General features: G+C 52.2%; 1 protein-coding gene across 2 annotated transcripts in view; it reads left to right on the top strand.

The window, feature by feature from the left end:
• Nucleotides 1-21,330, top strand: part of DSCAML1 (DS cell adhesion molecule like 1) — a 369,345-nt gene extending 348,015 nt beyond the window's left edge. For both annotated transcript variants that reach the window (XM_034933797.4, XM_034933798.4), the window contains exons 21-33: nt 5,056-5,209; nt 9,155-9,272; nt 9,662-9,825; nt 10,102-10,200; nt 11,000-11,188; nt 11,679-11,966; nt 13,297-13,452; nt 15,635-15,665; nt 15,850-15,968; nt 16,601-16,753; nt 17,374-17,568; nt 18,069-18,380; nt 20,299-21,330. In XM_034933797.4, coding sequence (XP_034789688.1) covers nt 5,056-5,209; nt 9,155-9,272; nt 9,662-9,825; nt 10,102-10,200; nt 11,000-11,188; nt 11,679-11,966; nt 13,297-13,452; nt 15,635-15,665; nt 15,850-15,968; nt 16,601-16,753; nt 17,374-17,568; nt 18,069-18,380; nt 20,299-20,774 — 2,454 coding nt within the window. In that variant the 3' untranslated portion in view covers nt 20,775-21,330. The remainder of the gene's footprint in view (nt 1-5,055; nt 5,210-9,154; nt 9,273-9,661; nt 9,826-10,101; nt 10,201-10,999; nt 11,189-11,678; nt 11,967-13,296; nt 13,453-15,634; nt 15,666-15,849; nt 15,969-16,600; nt 16,754-17,373; nt 17,569-18,068; nt 18,381-20,298) is intronic.
• Nucleotides 21,331-21,562: the final 232 nt, after the last annotated feature.

Genomic DNA, 21,562 nt, shown 5'->3' with positions numbered 1-21,562 from the left:
AACATTATTTTGAATTCCTGAATTTCATTCGCATTGTTGTACGTGGTTATAGCTCATTCATTCTTCTGTATAGCTTTTGTGTGCATATGTTACAATTATTAATCCATTGGGCTAGCCGTTAGTATCCATTGATGGAAGGCTTTGGGGCAGTTTTCAGTTTGGAACTCTTCAAATGGTGCTGCTGTGAACATTCCTGTATGTGTCTCTGGATGCTCATGGGCATGGATCTCTGCCAGGTGTATGCCTAGGAGAGGAAGCGCTAGGTCACAGAGTTTGCAGGTGTTCACTGAGAACAGCCTGCCATTGTTGGGTGTTCATGCCAATCACACCCCCACTCACAGGGGATAAGAGTTCCAGTGACTCCACATCAGCACAGACACTTGGTGTGTTTTGGGCAATGCTTTCAGCCATGTGTTCTGCTCTGTTTTCCCGTCTCCCCCCAACTCTACCCACCCCCCCACACACACACATTCTAGGCTCTCAGGACACTAAGCTGTTCACAATTCTGGACAATACTGTGCCTCTTCACACCTCCACACCTTTGCCCCGTGGCTTCTTCCCGTGGCATGTTCCTCACTCCCGTCAGACACTGAATGCATTTGAAGGCAGTCACTGTTCACATATCTGTCTCCCACCCTGGTTTCTGAGGCCCCCACGAGGACAGGGGCAGCATCTTTTCATCTTTGGGTCCCCAGAGGCTGAACACTGTGCCTGGAACATCCTGGTCATGGAATACACATTCGAAGAATGAATCGGTAGCAGCCTAGCAATTCTATAGCCTCAGATATTGGGCAAGCTTCCGTTCCTTAATTGGTGGGAGAGGGTAGTCATTCTCTAGCCTGGACTTTTGCAGTCATTTCCTCCTCTGATAATGAAGTCTTTCCAAGGTTGGTGTCCGGGAGCCACGCCTCCTCACTAACTCAGGCTTCAGGCTCCTCTCCCGGGCTCCGGAACAGAGCTCCTGGTCCCCGTCCCCTCCTCCTGCTGATGGAGACATTGGGACCCTCCCTCCATCTTCTTCATGTCTTGCGATTTGCCATCAGACAGTATCACACAAGTCCTGCTGATGTGAGGAGAACTTCAGTTCAGCCCTGTAGGGGGACTGGGGTCAAAGGTTGGGGGGAAACTGAACTTAGTGAGGGACCTGGGGACCTAACCACTGTGTGTGACATGATCACTTTGCACAAATATATTCCAAATTCCAAACAATTTCAACACAAACTCATTTATGAAAGACAGCTCTGGGAGAGGGTGCTAGGGGTGAGGGCACACACGCGTATCAGTGACAGTGCAAAACCGTGGCATGAGCCTGGAATTATAGGCAGATAGCTGAGACTGTGTGTGCTCACACATGCTGGTGGGAGCGGATGAACCATACCTGTGGCATCCTCAGAAAAGACTGTGTATGGCCTTGGCTCTAGGGAAGCTATCCCTGGGGATGGCCACAGCTACACTGAATCCTGGTAGACATTTTACTAATAATATAATACATTTTTCACTGATTATAAAAATAATGCAATTTTATTATAGAAAATCTGTAAAACATATAAAAGAATAGAGAGGAAAGTAAAAATTACTTGTACTTCCTACAGATAAACACTGGTGATGTACTTCCTACAGATAAACACTGGTATATAGTCTTCCAGTCTTTGATCTGTACATATAGTACAGGTTTTGAGGTGTTTCATTAAACCAAATTAAAATAATATTATACATAACGTAATGCAATCTGCTTTTTTCATGGAATACCTGTTGGTGCTTTCCTACACCATCAGATATTCTTCTAAAACATTTTTTCGTGTGTATGTGACGGAGCCCTGCTCTGTCACCCAGGCTGGAGTGCAGTGGCACCATCTCGGCTCGCTGTAACCTCCACCTCCCGGGTTCAAGTGATTCTCCTGCCTCAGCCTCCCAAGGAGCTGAGATTACAGGCACACATCACCACGCCTGGCTAATATTTGTATTTTTGTAGAGGCAGGGTTTCACCATGTTGGCCAGGCTGGTCTCGAACTCCTGACCTCAGTGATCCGCCCTCCTCAGCCTCCCAAAGTGCTGGGATTATAGGCATGAGCCACCACCGCACCTGACCTAAAACATGATCTTGAGTGGCTGTTTATACAGAATCTATTTAACCAGTCTCCCATTATTCTGTATTTAATGTGTCTTTGAAATTTTCACCATTATAAATTACGTCTCAATGAACATCCGTCACCGAAGTCTTTATGCACATATTTTAATATTTTCTTAGGGTAAATTTCTGTAGGAATTCCTGGGTCACAAAGAGTAAGTATTCTTAAAGTTCTGCATACAGACTTACAAATTGCCCTTCGGAGCATTTGCACCCATGTATGTTTCTACCAGCAGGGTGAGTGGCCAACAGTATTGTCCTTTGCACCTATGCCGATCCCACATTTGTTTTCTGATTTGTTCTGCTTTATTTTTGTTAGATGGATTTTTTATAAATGTGCCTTATTTTAAAGTACCTTCCTTTGGTTACTAGTTAGGTTTTATATGTTTATTGGCTATATTTTTCTTCTTTGGGTAATTGTCAATTTACGTCCTTTGTCCAGGTTTCTGTTTGGGTTTCTCATATTTTTCTTATTGATTTATAAGTGTTCTTTACATATTAAGGATAATAGCCATTTTCTGTCATATAAGTTGCAAGTATCTGCCAATTCATTGCTTGCCTATTGATTCTGGTTTTTTGTTTTTGTTTTTGATTTTGTTTTGAGACAGAGTTTCACTCTTATTGCCCAGGCTGGAGTGCAATGGCACAATCTCAGCTCATTGCAGCCTCCACCTCCCAGGTTCAAGCGATTCTCCTGCCTCAGCCTCCCAAGTAACTGGGATTATAGGCATGCGCCACCATGCCTGGCTAATTTTGTATTTTTTAGTAGAGAGGGGATTTCACCATGTTAGTCAGGCTGGTCTCAAACTCCTGATCTCAGGTGATCCACCTGCCTTGGCCTCCCACAGTGCTGGGATTACAGATGTGAGCCAGTATGCCCAGCCTTTGATTCTGTTTTTGATGTATCATAGTTTTTCTTTTTACAGAAGCTGAATTTATCAATCATTTCCATTTATGATTTTGCCTTGACTTTTATGATTAGAAAAATGGGTAAATATTTACCTATAGTTTCTTCTTTCATAGCTTGCCTTTCTTCAAAAACCTTTGATCCACTGGAACTTTATTTGGGGATACGTCTGTGTGCTTTTGAACATGATTTCAGGAGACTCACGGGGTGTCCAGGTTAAAAGGAAAGCGCCCAGTATCTGGGTTGGATGCTAATACCTACAAGAAGAGGCCAAACTTTCTTGCCCTGCCTGTGTAGGCACAAATATACACTCAGGTATACACTGATGCACACAAGCACATACACTCAGCTGTTCTCCACACTTGCACATGTACATAGAAACACATACGTTCCTGTACTGTCACCAAAAACAAGCCCGGAGAAGAATATGTCCTAGTTTACAAAGGACGTGCACACCCCTGCCTCCTTGTGCCTCCGTCACACACAGGTTGGGCAGAGCTGTATTGCTTCCCTAGTTTGCAAGAGAGAAAACAGCGTCCAGAAACTATGGGCAACCTTACGGGCTGTATGCCCAGGAGGAAGGGCAGGAGGGTGTTGAAGCCACTACACTACCCCACACTTCAAGCTCATATCAACGACAGATACGCACACCAGTCCCAGGGTGCTGTGGCCTGAAAGGGCTTCCCAACCACCAGGGCTCAAGGGTGGCTCTGCACCTGCCCCCCCTGACCTCCTGGATTCAAGGCCAGACCCCCACGAGGGAGGCAGGAGGAATATGCCAGGGAGCTCTGTGTGTGTGTTGCAGAGATGCCTGTGCCTTTTCCCCTAACATTTCCCTGCAGATGGCCTGGGGCCAAAAAGGATGTCTCCTCCTGTTATAAGTTATTGGGCCTCTCAGCCCCACTATGGGGCATGAAGAATGTCCCTCTGTGCCCATACATGCCTGGAGGTCTGTTCCTCAGCATGTGTGCATGCATCTACATGTGTGTGTGCTTGTGAGCGTGTGTGTGCAAGATCCTGTGACTGCAGAGATAACTAATTATTAGCTCCCTCTGGCCTCGGGCCCCCATCTGTTCTGGGGCTGCTCTCCCTCCCTGGACTTCCGCTCTGTTTTCAAAGGGGCCCTGGTGCTGTCCTCCTCTCCCTTCCCTGCGGCTGACCAAAAAATAAAATAAAATGAAAGTCAGCCCCATCCCGCCCGTGCCAGGGAAGAGGCTGACAGGAGGTCTGCAAACTAGCGCTTATCAAAAGCTCCTTCTCAAATTCATTTCAATATCTGAGCCTCTGGTTTCCAAGGCAACATAATCTTTTCATCAAAGCAACTGGTAAAACCACTGGGATCCGATATTGTTTTGTTGGCAACTTGTCAAAACTGTCATTTTGTTAAAAAAAAATTTTATAGATTTGTATAACCTACAAATATATATGGTGATCTATACCACTAATAATCATTAATAAAGTGCTACCCAGTAAAGCTTTCATAGTTCCTTCTCCCGCCCCCTCCTCCCTGGACGGGCGGGCATGCTGCCTGCAAAATGCAGGAGTGGTAATTAGACGGCAGGGCTAGGAGGTGACGGGAGCCAGGGCAGGCTGCAGGAGCCTGTCTCCAACCCTCATCAGGCAGAGGCAGTCATTTGCCTTCTTCCTGAAGACTCTTTCCTCAGGGCTTTCCTGGGACCCCCTGTCCCCCATTCTCCCTTCTCCTGGCTACCCCGTCCCTCACCTAAAGTACTCACATCCTCTGGCCTGAGCCACAGCTGCCAGAGCGTGGATCAGTTAAAGAGGTAAACTGAGGCTGACCCAGCAACACCACGAGGCAGGCCCATCAGCTCCCAGGGACCAAACCCAGGGCACACTCTGTCCGCTGCATCTCTAAAACTTGGAAAGGGCAAAGAGGACAGAATCCTGCCTCGCATCCGACCCCGCCATCCTCTCCTCTGAGCCCCGGGCACTGAGGAAGATTTGGATGCTGGAGGGCCCCAGTTCTGCTTCTTAGAGCCTCTTTGCCTCTGCCCCGCAGGCTCCCAGCGAGTACGAGACGAGTCCAGAGCAGCTCTTCTACCGGATCGCCCACCTAAACCGCGGTCAGCAGTATCTGCTGTGGGTGGCCGCCGTCACCTCTGCCGGCCGGGGCAACAGCAGCGAGAAGGTGACCATCGAGCCTGCTGGCAAGGGTGAGAAGCCTGAGGCTGTGGCAGAGGGGCAAACACTTCCAAAAGCTCACTTACAGAATCCTGGTTCTCCCCAGACAGGGTCTCTGCCTGCTTCGCTTTATCTGCCACCCAGCTGTGAGGAACTGGCCACCCGCCTGCCTCCCGCACACACCAAGACTGGGCCTCTGCTGCCCCCTGACTCCAGCAAAGCCTCACAACAGGCTGCCTCCAGCTCTTGCCTGGGGCGGGTGGACAGGGTGCACTCAGTTCCCGAGGTCCAAACCCTACTCCCAGCTTGAAAAAAGGGGAGTCGCCTCTACCCCCAATTCAAAGCCGGGCCTTTGTCCCAATGCTCAGCTCCTCCAGAGGTGCCTACAGCCGGGTGTGCTGCTTCCACAGAGCAGCTGAGGCTCAAAGGAGAGCCCCCGTGCTGAACTGGACACCGGGCAGGGGTGATTCCGGCGATGGCGGATTCCTGCGATCCGCAGACCTTTACGCAGCGCGTGCTGTGAAGGAAGGCTCTGGGCTAGAATCAGACCCTCTTAGGGAGTGCCCCACTGAATCTCTGACCGGGACATGAGTGTGCCATGGGGGCTGCACCCCCACTTTTCAGAGGAATGACACTTCCAAGGCCTCATCCCCAGGGCAAGCTGCAGCAGCCGCGCAGGTAGAGCTGCAAGGCTGAGCGTCTGCCTCTCCCTGGGGCGTAGGAACTGGCCACAACTAGCCCAGGACCGCAGGTCCTCTACTTGCCGCTGGGCCTCCCTGGGCCCCTCCTCACTCCCCCACTCTCTTATCCACCGCAGCCCGGACGAGAGGAGGTGGTGCCTGCGCAGCCTGGCCACCCTACCGGGGCTACTCAAGCTTCTCTTGGCCCAAACATAAGAGCCCCAAGCCCTACCCTGCCGCGGGCTCAGAGCCAGCCAGCATCTGATCGAGGGCCTACGGTGGGCCAGGGGCTTCCACCTGCCCTGCCAGCAGGGCTTGTTGACCCATTCCACAGCTGAGCAACCTGAGGCAGGAGTGGCATGGGCTGCAAAGACAACCGGGAAGGAGTGAGCTAGCTCTCCCAGCGCCAAGTCAGGGCTCTTTCCACACAGCCTCAGCACCTCCTACCACCCCCTAACCGCTACCACCAACCTCTTCTTCAGGAAGGGAAGGGGCCTAAAGCCTATCACCCTTCCAGAACAGCTAGCACTGGCCCAGAGGCAGGAGTGTGAGGGCTGGGCATCTTTGCAGAAGGCTGGCCTCTTCTCCTGGGGGCATTAAATAAACACGGTCCTAGAGAGCTGTGGACTTCCTAGAACACATTCACATAGCATCACCTCACAGCTGCCCTGTGAGGTGGGAAAGACAACCACTCCTGCCCCCTTCCCCCATACACACACACGCACACACACACTGCACACTCACATACATGTGCACACGCACAAACACATGCATATGCACGCGCACACACTTATACATACAGACCCACACTCATACACTTACGCACATACACATACTAATGTGCATACACATGCATACACACACTATACACACTAATACATGCATACACACATGCACACACACACTATACACACTAATACATGCATACACATGCACACACATATACACACATACGCACTATACACACATACATGCACACACATATGCACACGCATACACATGCGCACACACTAGACACTAATACATGCACACACATGCACACGCATACACACACCATACACACTACATGCATACACGCATATGCACATGCATATACACACGCATACATGCATGCATACACGTGCACACTCACATATGCATACACACTAACATGCACACACATGCATGTGCACAAACACGCATCTGCACACACACATACACACACATCCACACACTCACATGCAGATGCACATACACACCCACACATACACACACATATGCACACACACCCTGAGACACAGAGATTCAGGGAGCCAACCCCAGTCTGTGGCAAAACCAGGTCTGGAAGCTGATCTCTGGAGAAACTCGGAGAACCCCCACAAAGCCCCCAGGCTTCTCACCGCCCCCCCATGGAGGCCGTCTTCATGTGGACCCCTCTGCCAGGCCTGTCTGGTGCCCCCACTGCTCCAAGCAGACCCCAGAACTCCCCTGCTCTGAGAGCCCCTTGGCACCTGGCACGACCAGCACAGGAGCCCGCCCCCACGCCATGCACCTGAACCTCTCAGCTGCTCCCTCACTCTCACTCTCCCTCCACCCCAAGAAGAGCCCCAGCTCCATGGGCCTGCTCTACTCTCTGAGGCACTTGGGCACTTGGTTCCTTTAAATCTGGGCCTGGCGATCTCCCAGGCACTAGATGCATTTACCCACCCACCACACTCTGGGCACCTGTGGCCCCGCGCCTTCTGTGATGCTGCTGACCCAGTCCTCCGCCACCACCCTAGGGACACTCCCGTCCTCTCTTCTGTGCCTGTGCATGCTGATCCTAGAGTTGGTCACTTCCCTGTCAGTCTGCATCCCCTCCTGTGGCCTCATCATGCCTGCTGACTCCCAGATCAGCGTCTTTGGTCCAGGCATCTCTCTGGTGCTCCAGAACACGCACCCACCTGTGGTCTAGCTACAGCTGTGGCTGCACTGTGGACTCAGTATGAGATGAAGCCATCCGGTCCTTCCTGCCAAGCCTGCCCCTCCTTCAGTGTGCCCTGTTCCCATGAGGGTGCCATCACTCACCTTGGTGGCCCAGCCAGAATCCTGGGAGCCATCCTTCCCTCCCCGCTCTCTTCCCCCAAACCAGCCAGACCCTAAGTTTTGTCAGCTCTTGCTCTGAGCCCCTCATCTCCCCACTGCTACACATCACCTCCAGCCTGCATTCTGGCCACCATCCTGTCACGGTCTGTGTCCTCCAGGACCCCCTCCACCAAACTATCCTCTGCAAGCAGCCAGGATGCATCTGAAATCGGCTGAGGACACCACTCCTTTTTTTTTTTTTTTTTTTTTGAGACAGAGTCTTGCTCTGTCACCCAGCCTGGAGTGCAGTGGCATGATCTCGGCTCACTGCAACCTCCACCTCCCAGGTTCAAGCGATTCTCTCGCCTCAGCCTCCCGAGTAGCTGGGGTTACAGGCACCTGCCATCGTGCCCGGCTAATTTTTTGTATTTCTAGTAGAGAGACAGGGTTCTGCCATGTTGGCCAGGCTGGTCTTGAACTTCTGACTTCAACCTCAGGTGATCCACCTGCCACAGCCTCCCAAAGTGCTGGGATTACAGGCGTGAGCCACCAGGCCTGGCCAACACCACTTCTTATAACCCTCTGGTGGCGGCTTTCTAAGAGGGAGTCCAGTCTCCCGGCCCTGCCAACAAAGCCCCCAAGATTCTACTTCTGCCCGTCCCCTTGGACTCAAGCTTTGGTTACCCCAGAGTATTTGCAAACCCTCACACCTGCCATGAGCTTCAGGTCTCCATGTCCGTGCTTAGTGCTATTCCCTCTTCTTGACATGTGTCTCCTTCCCTGCTTATAAAGTCTTTCTTAACCTTCAAGTCAGAGCTTCCAATTCCAGATGCTATTCCCGGCCGTTGCCTCCACCGCCCACTTATGGGCAGCATTCATTCCCCCTGCCTCACACCCCTAGGCTTCCTCGTGCCTGCACCTACCATAGCATTTTGCCCCGTTATAATTTTTCCTTAAGTATCTGTCTCCCTCTTGGATGGTGATCAATGTGAGGACAGGGAATAAATCATACTCATTTTTTGAATCCTCAGAGCCTCTTGTGATCCTGACCATAACTGGTATTTCATCAATGTTTCTTGAGTCAATGTCTCCCAGCCAATATTCCCTGACACCTACCCCTCACCAAAAGCCCAAGGTGGAGGTCAGATCGGGGAGGGAGGATTTGAACTGTAAATCCAGGGGGCCCTAAGGAAGGAGGCCAGGATATTGTGCAGGGGTAGAAGTGGAGTGGCCCTCATCCTCTCCTCCCTGTAGCCCCAGCAAAGATCATCTCCTTTGGGGGCACCGTGACAACACCTTGGATGAAAGATGTTCGGCTGCCTTGCAATTCAGTGGGAGATCCAGCCCCTGCTGTGAAGTGGACCAAGGACAGGTGTGTGTCGGGACAGTGGAGGGATGGGGTGGCCCCAAAGAGGGATAAAGTAGAAGAGCGGTGTGGAGAAGAGTCTGGGGCCCTCCTGCCTGGTGACCCGGTTGCCTCCAGGCCTGCAGAGGCCCTGCAGGGTGTGCTGCTACTGCTCTCTCAAGCAGGCCTGTCCTCCTGGCTCCCCTCTTGGGAGCCAAGGACCTCCCTTCCCCGGATGGTTAAAGAGGCTGGGTTACCTCATACCCCCAGGGAGTGCTGAGCAAAGCCCCAAGAACCCGGCGTTCCCTGGCGAGCCTCCTTCCACCCCCAGCTCTCTTTGTCACACACCGGGGGGAGGGCCTCAGGAGGAAGGGGTGCTTGACATGACCCACCCACCCCATCCTCGCCCCTGGCAGTGAAGACTCGGCCATTCCAGTGTCCATGGATGGGCACCGGCTCATCCACGCCAATGGCACACTGCTGCTGCGTGCAGTGAAGGCTGAGGACTCCGGCTACTACACGTGCACGGCCACCAACACCGGTGGCTTTGACACCATCATCGTCAACCTTCTGGTGCAAGGTGAGGCTCTGTGAGGCAGGTGACCCCAGGTGGGGACAGGGATGGAGAAAGGGTAGGGATTCCATCATGCGAGAGGGTCATCGAATGGAAGAAGCCAAACCAAGGGAGAGACAGACCTCTGGAGAAACAGAGGTGCACATGGAAGGGGAGGCAGGAGAGCTGGGGAGTGGGAGTGAGGGTGTGGGAGAGCCAGCACCTTCCCGTCACGGGGGGACTCCCCACACCCCATCACAGGGTCCACCCTTGTGCTAAGGGGTGGTGGCTTTCCCCTCACAGTTCCCCCGGACCAGCCCCGCCTCACTGTCTCCAAAACCTCAGCTTCGTCCATCACCCTGACCTGGATTCCAGGTGACAATGGGGGCAGCTCCATCCGAGGTGAGGAAGGGTCTGGATGCGGGGGAAGATAGGGGAAGGAATTCTGGGCCCAGGGCAGGGAAGGGGCTTCACCCACTTCTGCCATTTGTCTCCAAATGACAGAAATGATCTGGGGGCCAAGTGACCCACAAGGAAGTCACTCAAGTGCCAAGGGAACTGCAATGGCCCAGGCATCTGGGATTTAGTACGCCCGCCCCTCCAATGCCACTTGTGAGCTGTGTGACCCTGGAGTAGGCTGTTTCCCTCTCTGAGTCTGGGTTTCCCAATCTGTCGAAGTAGACAAATGGACTAGATTAGTGCTTTCCAAGTGTGGGTGTGCGTCTGCGTCACCAAGGGGCCTTGTAACAATGCAGTTCTGACTCAGCGCTCTGGGCTGGGGCTGAGGACCTGCCTTTCTAACACGCCCCAGGTGCTTCTGAGCCTGCTGCTCAGGGGGCCATGTCTAGATCCTAGTGAAGATCTAGACAGGACCCCTTGTGAGCCTCACAACTCTGGTTTTCTCCCCTCCCGAACCTGCCGCTAACCCCTAACACTAGAACCAAAGTGACAGCGTCAGACCCGCCCGGGGGCTGGACCCCAGGCCCTCACAGTGTTTTGTTGATTGGTTGGTTTAATGTAGAGAGTTGACTGGGGCTGATCCTTCCAATTTTGCTTCTAAGGAGCATATGCCCGTTCCAATGACCAAAAGCATGACTCTGCCCCCTGCCTGGAGCCCAGCCCCCTGTTGGGGTACCTGAGGCTGGGCTTCTGCTGCCTTGCCCTGCCCTGCCCCCACCTGAATCAGGCCTACCCTCCGCAGGCTTCGTGCTACAGTACTCGGTGGACAACAGCGAGGAGTGGAAGGATGTGTTCATCAGCTCCAGCGAGCGCTCCTTCAAGCTGGACAGCCTCAAGTGTGGCACGTGGTACAAGGTGAAGCTGGCAGCCAAGAACAGCGTGGGCTCTGGGCGCATCAGTGAGATCATCGAGGCCAAGACCCACGGGCGGGGTGAGGCCCAGGCCACTGGGGCAGGGAAGGAGCGATGGGCCCAGGGAGGGTGGGCTAGAGGGGCCAGGTATGGGGTGTAAGGTGGCTGGGGTGGGGAAGGAGGGGTCCAGGGATGCAGGGAGACTGAAGGGAGGAGCCTCAGCCTCCTTCCCGTCACCACAGTGTCCCGATGGATCCCATCAGGAAAAACTAGTTCCACTTCCCCACCGGGTGGCCGAAGGTGGCATTCCTTTGCCTCTTCCCAGCTCCCTTCCTCCTCTACTGAGGCCCCTCTCCAGGCCCTGCCCTTTTCTTCCCTCTCCTCCCTCCCCTCCTCTTCCTCCTCTGCGCCCTGGGGCTTCCCCACCCCATCTGTGCCAAACATGTATTCTCCTGGAGCCACTGCCATCCCAGCTGCCCCAGGGAAATCCTTTCCAGCCCAGCCCAGCCCAGCCCAGTCCTGCCTCCCCCCGAGTCTCTCTAACCTCTCTCTCTCCCTCCGGCCTGCCAGAGCCCTCCTTCAGCAAAGACCAACACCTCTTCACCCACATCAACTCCACGCATGCTCGGCTTAACCTGCAGGGCTGGAACAATGGGGGCTGCCCTATCACAGCCATCGTTCTGGAGTACCGGCCCAAGGGAACCTGGGCCTGGCAGGGCCTCCGGGCCAACAGCTCCGGGGAGGTGTTTCTGACGGAACTGCGAGAGGCCACGTGGTACGAGCTGCGCATGAGGGCTTGCAACAGTGCGGGCTGCGGCAATGAAACAGCCCAGTTCGCCACCCTGGACTACGATGGCAGTGAGTCGCAAGGGTGGAAGGGATGGTACAGAGGCTGGAGCAGGGTGGTGCGAAGGAAGTGGGCAGAGTGGCAGATACATAAAGAGACAGACTAATAGAAAAACAGGCAGGAATGCAGGTGGGGGAAATGCTGGCCTGTAGGTGAAGGGGCTGACAAAGGGGACATCAGGTTTGTTGCAGCCAGGTAAGCGGGCAGATGCACCAATGGCCACTACAGATGGACAGACACATAGGTCAGTAATACCAAAGATGGAGAGTCTTTGAAGCTGCAGTCCTCAATCACTGTGCATTGTTTCAGGGCGGTGACAAGGGAGGTAGAGGTGTGGTTGAGGTCCTGACCTCTAAGAACTTTCTGCTGATATGGAATATTAGCCAGGAGGGGACAGCCTATGCTGCAGTCGCAAATACCAAAACCTGGTGGCTTAACCCTGTACTGATTTGTTTCTTGCTCTCTTGGAGTCCTGCGAGGGTTGAGTGGCCACCATCTTTTTGAACATGGAGACTCCAGGATCCACAGAAAAGGCATACTACCAGTTCCTAACTGCATCTGCCACATAGGGATACATACACACATGCACACATACACATACACACACATACACACACACACACACATCCATTGAAGGAACATGGAAGGCTGAATTCATAGAAGCCCATTGTCACAAGTCTACCTATGTGTTAAGGAAACAGAATAAAAGCAGTATTAGAAGGGGATGGACTCAAGCAAGGAAGGCTTCATGAAGGAGGTGACTCTTAAGCAAAGCTCTGAAACAGGCAAGGGTCAGGGCTTGGCAGAGGGTTATGTCAGCAGGAGAACTTGCCATGCTTCCCCACAGGAGCCCCGGGTTAACAGATATGGCACCCAGGAGGGGTGAGCAGGGAGAGAATGTAGGGTTTGTAGTGGTTTTTGTCTCCATCTGGGGAAGAGAACCCAGGGTCCACTGCCCTGACTTCTCCCTACCGTGCTTCACCCTTTGTCCTCCCCACCCCAGCTGGATATCAGAATTTAAGCCCATCAGCCCACTCTCTGGGAATGAGCACTGAACTTCAACAGGCGAGAGACTAACTCCAGGAGACTTTAGGCTAATTCTACAACAGTACCAGGACGTTGTTAATATAATGCAATATTAAAACTACACAACTGTTCATGGCTGTCCTGATAGGACCAGAATTTGGGGAGCAGAGGGGAAGTCCAGGGTTCTGTGCCAGGAGGTGGAGGTCAGAGCCCAAGGGCAGCAAGAGAGGTCAGAGGACTGCCCCACCCATGAGATGTTCTGCACAGCACCTGGCTCATAAGGGACATCGAATTCTATTCTTTGCCCTCATTCAGGCACCATTCCACCCATCAAGTCTGCTCAAGGTGAAGGGGATGATGTGAAGAAGCTGTTCACCATCGGCTGCCCTGTCATCCTGGCCACACTGGGGGTGGCACTGCTCTTCATCGTACGCAAGAAGAGGAAGGAGAAACGGCTGAAGCGACTCCGAGGTGGGGGAGCTTCCTATGGGCCTTCCAGGAGGGGGTGTTGGCTCTCAGCCACATTGTCCCCACTTCACTGGCTCACAGCACCATCTGGATGATACAGAGTGCCTGTGTCCCCCTGAAGGAGGAGCAGCCACTCAGACTTTCTGAAACCTCCTTAGTTCAGAAGGTTTCGTTCACCACTTCCTCCTCTATGCCCCCTAGACTTTGTGCCTGCCCCAATCAGGGCTAATATTTAGAGGTACACACTGGTAAAGCCATGTTGATTGTTAAATATTTAAACATTTCCATGTTGGTTGGTAAACAGATGTTGCTCCTTTCCACACTGGATGCTTCATCTCCTCTCACGGGGTCCCTGCAACTTTCCTAGGACCCATTCACCAAAGAATAGACCTGCAGGTAGTCTCTAGGACAATGCTCAGTTCTAACTGGGCAGTTTCTGCACCATGTCAGGTGTTAAATATTTTGAATATTATCCCCTTTTTCCATTACCTGATGCCACAGTCTACTGTGAATGGGTCTGATTTACCTCAGTTTTCCCACAGCCTAACACAGTGTCTGGCACCTACTAGCTGCTTCATAAATATACTTTCACTTATTTGGAAAACTTTTATTGGGTCTGCTTCATCATAGATACTGCAAGACTATAGAGATCAATAAAGAACGACCAAGCCATAATCTTACAGAGTTTATCATCTAATGTGAGGAGCCAGGAGACAACAGTAGCACAGAAGAGGGAATGACTAATGCTCCCTATTGTGTTCAGGAATTGGGTAAATGGATGAATAGATGGTTCAATGGATGGTTGATGATTGGATGGATGGATGGATGGAAGGATGGATGGATGGATGGATGGATGATTGGGTGGATAATTGAATGACTAGGTGGGTGGTGAGTAGTTACATGGTTGGATGGTTGAATGGATCACTGAATAAATGGTTGAATGGAAGGATGTATAGATAGAAGGATGGCTGGATGGCTGAATAGATGGCTGGGTGTAAGGGTGGTTGAATAAAAGGCTGAATGAATAGATGGGTGGATGGATGGATAAATTGATGGATTGTTGAATGGCCAGATAATGATTATATGAATAGTTGAACAGATAGGTAGATGATTGAACAAATGCTTGGATGGATAGATGGACGACTATTCTGATAGATCGATGGATGACAAGATGGATGGATGGCTGGATGGAAAAACTATTGGAATTGTGGAATGATTGGGTGAATGGTTAAAGGAGTGGTTGGATGTAAGGTTTAACATATAAATATAAGAATGATTGAATGGATGTTGAATTCATGAGTGAATGGTTGAATGGATTACTGGTTGAATCAATGGGTGGATGGATAGACAGATGGATGGTTGAATAGGTGGATGATGAATTAATGGTTGGTTGGATGGATGAATGGATAATTGGATGGTAGATGGTTAGATGGATGGATGGCTAGATCAGTGAATGAATGGATGGATGGATGGATCAATGGATGGGTGAATGGATAGCCAGACAATTGGATGGTTGGATGCATGCATACAGCTATTTGGGATTCATTCTGACAGCTCATTCTCAGGTATCAGGGGTCTAATAAATTAACTAGGCCCTTTAATTCTCCTGTCTTCCAAATTCCTAACCTGAGAGTCCTGATCTTATTCAAGGCTCCTCTGAGACAAAGCAGGGGCCACAAAATCCATCCATGGACTTTTTGGGGACAGAGGCCCCAGAGGAGGAAGTGAAGCCTCTTGGTTGATATGAGAGTTTAATCATCTGGGGCTTCCCACTGACCACCTCTACTACATCCTCCACTCTCTCCTCTCCACAAGATATAACTGAAGATAAACCTTCCACTGATATCCATTTCCAGCCTGTTATGGTGTTGTGTTTAAGTAGAGTCGATTCATGAAGCAGATGAGGCACTTGCTATGCCCCCAGTGCTTTGGGAAGGTACTCTCAATTAGATAAAATTTGAAGAAAGGAAAACAGACTTGAGCCAAATCCTGAATTTGGAGCAGTGAAACCGCGTCATGCTTTGGGCTGTTTTGTAGGTCCTTACATTTCTCCTTCTGCTTCTTAGGAGACCAGCCCTGGCCCCATTTTAAGGAATTCTCCACCTTGTTTCCTATGCCTCTCCCATTGTCATCCTGTTCAAACTTCATTCTCACCCAGCCCTCCTCTCCCTCTACTGTTTTGCAGATGCAAAGAGTTTGGCAGAAATGTTGATAAGGTGGGTATCACCAAGCTGCTTCCTTTCTCCTCCCTTCTCTCCTCTGTCCTGAGGAGGACCCAGGAGCCTCGCTCTGAACTCCCAGAATAGGAGGCAGGCTTCTAAAATCCCACTGTCCTGCAGAGCCCCCTTCCCCAACCCCTTATGGCTGCTGAGCCACCACCTCCAGTCTTTCTCCCCACAGCAAGAACAATAGAAGCTTTGACACTCCTGTGAAAGGGCCACCCCAGGGCCCACGGCTACACATTGACATCCCCAGGGTCCAGCTGCTCATCGAGGACAAAGAAGGCATCAAGCAGCTGGGTGAGTGACAGGTGCCACAAGTTCCCTGTCCTGCTGGGTGTGCTTCCCCAGGCTACAACCCATGGAAGTCAAACACCAACCCTCATGGCAGTGCCCAGGGTTCTGGCAGTAGCCCCATCAACCACTCAACAACCTTAGAACTCACTGTGGCTTCTCTCAAGGGCTAATTTTCCTCCTCTGTCCAACGGAGGGAATTGCTGGCCTTTCTGTGACTCAACATTGGATAAAGTCTGGGTTGGTGGGTCATGCCTGTTATCCCAGCACTTCGGGAGGCCAAGGAGGGAGGATCACTTGAGGCCAGAAGTTCGAGACAAGCCTGGGCAACATAGTGAGATCCCATTTCTACCACAAAAAAAAAAAAAAATAGCCAGGCATGACACATCCTGTAGTCTCAACTACTCAGAAGGTTGAGGTAGGAGGATAGCTTGAGCCCAGGAGATTGAGGCAGCTGCAGTGAGCAATGATCACGATTAAGCCTGGGCAACAGAGTGAGACCCTGTCTCAAAAAAACAAACAAACAAATCCACAAACAAAAACACATTGGATAAAGACAAAGAGAAATTCAGTCACATCCAAAAGAGCTTTAAAAAACAATTGTAAAGGACTCCTAGTAATTGTCCTTCTTTCCCCAGGAGATGACAAGGCCACCATCCCTGTGACAGATGCTGAGTTCAGCCAAGCTGTCAACCCACAGAGCTTCTGCACTGGCGTCTCCTTGCACCACCCAGCCCTCATCCAGAGCACAGGACCCCTCATCGACATGTCTGACATCCGGCCAGGAACCAGTACGCATTATCCCCAGGGAGACAGCCCTTTTCCCAACCAGGGTGGCTTGGGCATAGCATGACACAGAGGTGGTGTTTTTTTTAAAGGGAGGAGGGAGCTTAATGGAGTAGAATGCAAAAATGGAAAGCACTGGAATTAGCGTCTGGAGACCTCAATTGCAGATTTACTAACTGTGACCTTGGGCGTATCACTAACTTTATCTCTCTGGGCCTGTTTCCTTACCTAGAAATTTTGAGAGTATTGGGTATTCGTGTTCTCCAAGGGTCTTTCTATCTCTAGCACCGTGTATCTGGACATAGGATAGAACACATCAAGGACTGTAGGGAATGAATGGACAGTCAGGAGGCAGCAGGAAAGGACATCACATTCTCCCCCAGGTGGAAGGAAAAGATGGGGTGGGCGGGGAGAATGCCCTCCACTGCCCCCCCCCACCTTGACTCGATTGCTCTTCTCCTCTGGGGACAGCGATGTGGTTGGGAAAGGCAGCATTCCCAAGGGCGCTTCTGTGGCTGCATCTGCCTCTTCCCTTGCTCCCCCCTGCCCTTTCTGGTAAGTGCCAGCTGCCCAAGCCTGGGTGCCTTTGGTTGGAGGATGCAATTTCTTGCTTCTGTCTGTGCAGATCCAGTGTCCAGGAAGAATGTGAAGTCAGCCCACAGCACCCGGAACCGGTACTCAAGCCAGTGGACCCTGACCAAGTGCCAGGCCTCCACACCTGCCCGCACCCTCACCTCCGACTGGCGCACCGTGGGCTCCCAGCATGGTGTCACGGTCACTGAGAGTGACAGCTACAGTGCCAGCCTGTCCCAGGACACAGGTGTGCCTAAGGCCCTGCTGGCATCCTGAACACCTCCCCCCAGTTCCCCATCATTCACCTTCACCTTCTGTTCTTCCCAGCTTCTACCCACCAGCTCATGGGGCCCAAGGCACAAGTCAGTTTCATGTCTAGTTGGTCACTGACCCACTGTGCAGCTGGGACAAAAACACTTGACCTCACTGAGCTCTACTTAGTCAGGGAGTTAATTTTGCTTTCCCAAAAACTGTCAGAGAAAATGGTACACATGATGTTCATTGGAGAAAGGGCTGAATGTTCCAGGGGATGGTTGCTTATTTTCAAGAATGAAAGATGTTCTGCCCTTCATGAGCCAAAGATCCTACTTCTACCACCACTGCCACCTTCACGGGATCTTCTCAGCCTGGTGCCCTCCATGGCCAGACTTACAGATGGCTGCTGGGGTTACGGGCAGGGGAAGTGCTCAGTCAGTCTCACTTATACCCTTCTCCCCGTAACCCACCCCTTTCCTCTTAACTCCCCAGACAAAGGAAGGAACAGCATGGTGTCCACTGAGAGTGCCTCTTCCACCTACGAGGAGCTGGCCCGGGCCTATGAGCATGCCAAGCTGGAGGAGCAGCTGCAGCACGCCAAGTTTGAGATCACCGAGTGCTTCATCTCTGACAGTTCCTCTGACCAGATGACCACAGGCACCAACGAGAACGCCGACAGCATGACATCCATGAGCACACCCTCAGAGCCTGGCATCTGCCGCTTTACCGCCTCACCACCCAAGCCCCAGGATGCGGACCGGGGCAAAAATGTGGCTGTGCCCATCCCTCACCGGGCCAACAAGAGTGAGTGCTCAGACCACCTCCCAGGCAGTGCCCCCCCGCCCCCTGGCCCCAGCCCCATGAGCCCTGGCTCGATCTAGTTCTGCCAGCACCAGGATCACGCCAGCCCAGCTTGGCTCCTTGGCAGTGCAGGGTGGTACCAACAGCAAGGACTTAGGAGCAGGCAGATCGGGGCCCACATCCTGGCTTAACCTCTTCCTATGTCTGTGGCCTTGGGCAAGTCATTTAACCTCTGTGGCCTTAAGTTTCTCATTTGTAAAATGCCAATGATAGTATCTACTTTGCATTGTCATAATGGGCATTAGAAATGATATACATCCCCAGCGTGTTGTAAGGCCTCATTCATTCGGTAGTGAGCATCCCCTTAATCTGAAGCTGTGCCAGGATGGAAACAGATCCCTTCAGGGTCAGCTGCCCAAGGGCCTCTGGTCTCAATGCTGTTTGAATTTAATCCAGACCCAAACAAACAATCCTGGCAGCTCCACCCACCATGGTCATACCTCTCGGTAGGCAGTGACCTGGCCTGGCTGGGAACCATCTGACCCCAGGGGCCTGGCTGGAGCATATGCCCTTAGAGGCTGGCAGGGCAGGGCTAGGATCACCAGGGGGAGTCTATCAGCAGATGCTGGGGTCACAGCGTGCAAAGCCCAGACTATCAAACAATGCAGTCTGGCCTGCTTAGCACTGGCTATGCTAATTGAGGCAGGGGGCGGGGCTCTCTGGGTCATGGAAAAAAGAGCCTGGAACAATGGAAAGACTGTGGAGACTGTGACCCTGAATGACACCCCCACCCCTTTTAGCTGTGCAAATTTAGGCAAATGATTTAATCTCTGAACCTCAGTTTCCTCACTTGTAAAGTGCAGACAGGTATTAACCAATCCTAGGGGCTGTCGTGAGGATTCAATAAGAAAATCTAAGGAAAATGCCTGGCCCAGCTCCCCGGGGGAAGAGGCCCATTTGCAGGCAGGGTGCCCATGGAGCACAGGGGGGTCAGGCAGTGGAGGTCTTAGAAGCAAGTTACATGGAGGCAGTTTAAGAAATAAGGAACTAGGTTGGGCGCGGCGGCTCATGCCTGTAATCCCAGCACTTTGGGAGGCCAAGGCAGGCGGATCACCTGAGGTCAGGAGTTCCAGACCAGCCTGGCCAACATGGCAAAACCCCATCTCTACTAAAAAAAATACAGAAATTAGCTGGGCATGGTGGCACGTGCCTGTAATCCCAGCTACTCGGGAAGCGGAGGTTGCAGTGAGCCGAGATCATGCCACTGCACTCCAGCCTGGATGACAGAGTGAGACTCCGTCTCAAAAAAAAAGAAATTAGGAACTTTCCACCTGGAGAAGAGGGGACCAAGGGGGAGGAGAGGGGACATGTAGCTGACTTCAAACATCTGGAAGGCTGCCATGGGAAAGAGGGGGACGCCTTACTCTGTGAGACCTCAGAGAACAGAACCAGGCTCCATGGTGGGGAGGCGACAGGGAATGATATTCCTTTCCTCCTCAGGGTAAAGAAAAGCTTTCCACCAGCCAGAGCCATTAGGACATCCTCGTCCTTAGCAGTAGTGAGCTCTACACTACCAGAAGCTGACCAGCCTCTAGTGACCACTGAACAACAAGCATCCATGTACTGGGCAGCTGTTATCTGCACCGGCCACTGTAGCAAAGCACTTTACCTCCCTCACCTCATTCGCTCCTCACAATAATCCTGTGGGGAAGTAAGATTATCCCCATTTCACAGATAAGGAAACGAAGGCTCAGAAGGGCCAAGTACCCGACCTTTCCGCTACTCTTTATTGCCCCCCAGTGGAGGGGCCCCTATGCCAAATCAGAGAGAAGACTGGGGGCAGGGGATGGGGTGGGGGCTGAACGAGCTGCTTCCAGAGGGCTATGACTCTCTGTAACATCCTCTGCCTCTGTGCTTCCAGGTGACTACTGCAACCTGCCCCTGTATGCCAAGTCAGAGGCCTTCTTTCGAAAGGCAGATGGACGTGAGCCCTGCCCCGTGGTCCCACCCCGTGAGGCCTCCATCCGGAACCTGGCTCGAACCTACCACACCCAGGCTCGCCACCTGACCCTGGACCCTGCCAGCAAGCCCTTGGGCCTTCCCCACCCAGGGGCCCCCGCTGCCGCCTCCACAGCCACCTTACCTCAGAGGACTCTGGCCATGCCAGCCCCCCCAGCCGGCACAGCCCCCCCAGCCCCCGGCCCCACCCCTGCTGAGCCCCCCACCGCCCCCAGCGCTGCCCCTCCTGCCCCCAGCACCGAGCCTCCACGAGCCGGGGGCCCACACACCAAAATGGGGGGCTCCAGGGACTCGCTTCTCGAGATGAGCACGTCGGGGGTAGGGAGGTCTCAGAAGCAGGGGGCCGGGGCCTACTCCAAATCCTACACCCTGGTGTAGGGCCGGCAGGAAGAGCAGCCACGCCCGGACCGCGCCACGCCGCAGCCCTACACGCCAGCTCGGCTGTTTTTCTGCATTATTTATATTCAACTGACAGACAAAAACCAACCAACGACAAAACAAAAACCCCCAATCATGAACGCCTGTACATAGAACTCTTTTGTACAAATGAAACTATTTTCTTCTTCTCCATGAAGCCAGGGCACAAAGAATTTGACAGTACAAGTCAAATCCCCCACCCCACAAAATATGTGTGGAGATATATATACATATATAGACAGATAGGAACGCGTCCACGAGCTATATATCTATATATTTCTCTCACCCTATTTTGAGACAGAGGCACAAAGACTCAGCAATTTTTTTCCCTCCTCCTCACCTTCCCCCCAGTCTAGGTGGTTTTGACAAAGACCAAAATCCCAACTCAGAGACAGTGCATGCGATTTTACTGTTCCAAGAAAACCAGGAGTTGCTTCAATTTGCAGATGCTTATGTGTTAATACCTTTTTCTATGAAAAAAGACCCAGCGCCGTGTGCAATAAAGGTTATGTTTCTATGTGGTGGCTTTTTTCCCATCTGGCGAAGGCCAGCGGGGAGGGAGGAGAGACCCCGATCCCAGGCCGTCTGTCTCTCATAAAGAGATTTTGTGAGAAGCCTGGGCTTTGGCTCAGTGCTCTAAGACTTTTAAAGGCTTGCAATTAGCCAAGGTGCCTCCTCTTCTGTTCTCAGAGCTGTGCTGGGCCCGCAAGGGGAACTAGGTCGGTGGCTTCGTGCAAACTCCTAAACCC

Source organism: Pan paniscus, chromosome 9, assembly GCF_029289425.2.
Source record: "Pan paniscus chromosome 9, NHGRI_mPanPan1-v2.0_pri, whole genome shotgun sequence".
Lineage (NCBI taxonomy): Eukaryota > Metazoa > Chordata > Mammalia > Primates > Hominidae > Pan > Pan paniscus.
This window is presented reverse-complemented; position numbering and strand designations above follow the sequence as displayed.